Source organism: Arachis ipaensis, chromosome B02 (genome assembly GCF_000816755.2).
Source record: "Arachis ipaensis cultivar K30076 chromosome B02, Araip1.1, whole genome shotgun sequence".
NCBI lineage: Eukaryota > Viridiplantae > Streptophyta > Magnoliopsida > Fabales > Fabaceae > Arachis > Arachis ipaensis.
Window position 1 is genome coordinate 106,978,411 of NC_029786.2, and position 2,926 is coordinate 106,981,336.

A 2,926-nucleotide genomic window follows, 5' to 3' on the forward strand; every position below is an offset into this window, starting at 1 on the left:
ATATTATTTTTGTCAAAATTAAATCAGACTTTTTCAAAAAAATTGATAAACCAAATCTTAAATCAATCTAAATTAATATTCTTTTTTTTTATAGAAAATGATTACAATAACCTTATATGAATTGAATTTTAATTACTTAAAAATATTAAAAAAAAAGACGTTTTAATCGTCTTTATCTATCCCTTTATATTTTTGTAAATATAACACAAATCTGATAAATAGGGATAAATCACATCAAGCTTTCACCAAATTGAAAAAGAAAAAGTGTAATAATCTATGCTAGATAAAAATAAATGGATGTTAAGTCCTTTCTATTACAAAGATAATTTACTTACTTACACATGTAGTTACATAGTTATAAGAAAAAAAAAAAAAAGGACATGCAATTTCTTTCATCCTAACCCTAGGAAATAAATGCCTGAGATCAATACATAGACATGATGAATAAAAAGCATTAGAAAAAAAAAAAAAACCCTACAAAATAAAAAGGTAAATATTAAAAAAAAAAAAAAGATTAGACACTAATCTTGACATTGATCTTGTAATCATTACAAATCCTGAATTTTGAAGAAAACTTTTCTGTCCACAGATTCAAGAAGTCCAATTTCATCCACGGATCCATGATCTTCATGATCATCATTGCATTCATCATCATCAATGGAAATATTCAAATCTAAATCCAAAGAAACACAAGGACTTATCTCCTCCAAAGTAGCAACACCATCACCATAATCATTATTGTCTTCTCTTGATGAAGAACCTTCACAAGATTTTTGTCTTGTCAATGGAGAACAAGCCCTTGATCTTGAACTAAAACTCTCACAACTCAAAATGATGATAGCATCACAAAGTGAAACCTCTTCACCATTTGAATCTTCAACCTTTCCTCTCTCCATTGCTCTCTTGAAACCAAGTTGAGAGAAATAATCAGCTTGTTCAATGTCCTCAACAAGAAAAACCCTATGAGGGTTAGAACACACTGCATCCCCGAATCGCGCAATGTAACTACAACTTGGATCTTCCCTTGATCTCTTGTTCCTGCAAGAATTGTTGTCCTCAATTGATGAATCACCTCTTGTTGATGATGAAAAACTACTCATTGATATTGAGATGAAGTTTTCCTTTGATGAACCAAAAACAACCCTAGCCAATTCCATTGCTATCTTCTCTTTGCCTTCAAGATCAACACCTTGGAAGAACAACCATGTTTCTTCTTTCATCATCACATTGTTGTTGTTGTTATTTCCTTTCCTTCTTTGCCTTGTTCCGGAACGGCATTGCAAAATGGTGCTCGCGATTTCGGGTAGTATCTCTTTCTGCCATGGAACTTTGTTCTCCAAAGCATTGCAAAGGGTTTTTAGGTTCTCCAAGTTGAGCTCTTTGAATTTGTTGTTCACATACTCCATTGCTTCCATGACACCACTTGAAGAAGTGGAATTAGGGTTTGAAGAACTTGGATTTGATAATGGTGAGATAGTTAATGGACTATGATGATCTACAATTTCTTTGTTGCTAATGTAAACTCGCAAAGCGGGTTCATCATTATTCTGGTTGTGGTTCTGGCTGTGATTGCGGTTACAACGATTTTCTGAATTCCAAATATGGTTGATATTGTTAGGATTTTGGTGGTGATCATAGGAAAAAACACCAGAAGTATTGGATGAAGAAGGTGATGATAATGTGAGAGTTTGATCACAAATAGTGTAGGGTTGTTTTTGTGTTGCATTGTTCCATGTTTTGGAAACCTCTCCCACTTGAACATCCTGTTAGAATAAAAATATATATATAAATCAAAAGTTATAATTAGGTGCAAAACTTTTACTATAATTAAAAAGTTATACAAATTAAAGAAAATTTTATACTAAGTAATTAAGCCTATTTGATTACTTTTTACCATCATGGTCTAAAATATTGTAAAAGATAGAATAGTTAACTTAAGTTAATTACCATATTATAATGGTTAAATTGTGTTACTACTTTATAAGAATAATGCTAGGTAGGTGACATTAAAAATTAAAAAAAAAAAAGCTAAATGTTATGGTAAAAACTCAAGTACAGTCGACTTTACGTAAAATTGATATCTCTGAGAGTCGTTAGATAAAAATTTAGTTAAATCAGTCAAATTATCTAACGGTTCTCAGGTATCAACTTCACGTGAAATCAACTGCACCTGAGTTTTCACCAAATTTTATATATAATATAATATAATATAATATAATATAATATCAAATCAATGCTATAATGTGTTTTTTTTTTCATGTCATGATGAAGTTAGAAATTTGAGTTGTGATGAAATGAAGACCTGATGATTAGAAGAGGAGAGTCCTTTATTCTCATTCTTGTACTGTTGAAGCCATGCAGGAAGGAGAGAAGTTGAAGAATCACTGTTACAAGTACTATTTATACTTTGCAAGCTTCGAACTTCGTTCTCAACTACCTTAGCTGAAGAAGAAGAAGGTTCCATGAAGGTTCCAAGATCATTATTATGATGATGATGATTATTATTAATATCACCCCTCACTCCTCCTCCTCCTTCTTGATCAAGTAATAGCCAGCTAGTTCTATTGTCAGCTTTAGAGTTTGTTATTGCTTGATTTTGTAGACCACTATGATGAGGAAAAAAGAGAAGAATAATAAGAAAGAAAGAAAAGAAGATAATAATGATGATAAGATTATTGTTATCAAATTAGTGTAGTGCCTTCATTTATTTTTCCCACTTCTTAAAGTCATTTTGAATAGTAACAACAAAAATGGAAAAAAAGTTGACCAATCCAAAAGAGAAAAACACATTGTCACAATATAATGTTATAATTTGACAAGGAAAAAAAAAAAGAAAAAAGAAGGAAAATTTCTTTTGTAGGAAATTCTAAATTTCTAATCAAATAAGATAGGAACAGCATGATGACTGACACATGATACATGATAC

At 30.8% G+C, this 2,926-nt stretch overlaps 1 protein-coding gene across 2 annotated transcripts in view; it reads right to left on the reverse strand.

The window, feature by feature from the left end:
• Nucleotides 391–2,926, reverse strand: part of LOC107626351 (protein SMAX1-LIKE 3) — a 7,735-nt gene continuing 5,199 nt past the window's right edge. For both annotated transcript variants that reach the window (XM_016329217.2, XM_016329216.2), the window contains exons 2-3: nt 2,303–2,606; nt 391–1,763 (exon numbers count right to left, since the gene is read on the reverse strand). In XM_016329217.2, coding sequence (XP_016184703.1) covers nt 549–1,763; nt 2,303–2,606 — 1,519 coding nt within the window. In that variant the 3' untranslated portion in view covers nt 391–548. The remainder of the gene's footprint in view (nt 1,764–2,302; nt 2,607–2,926) is intronic.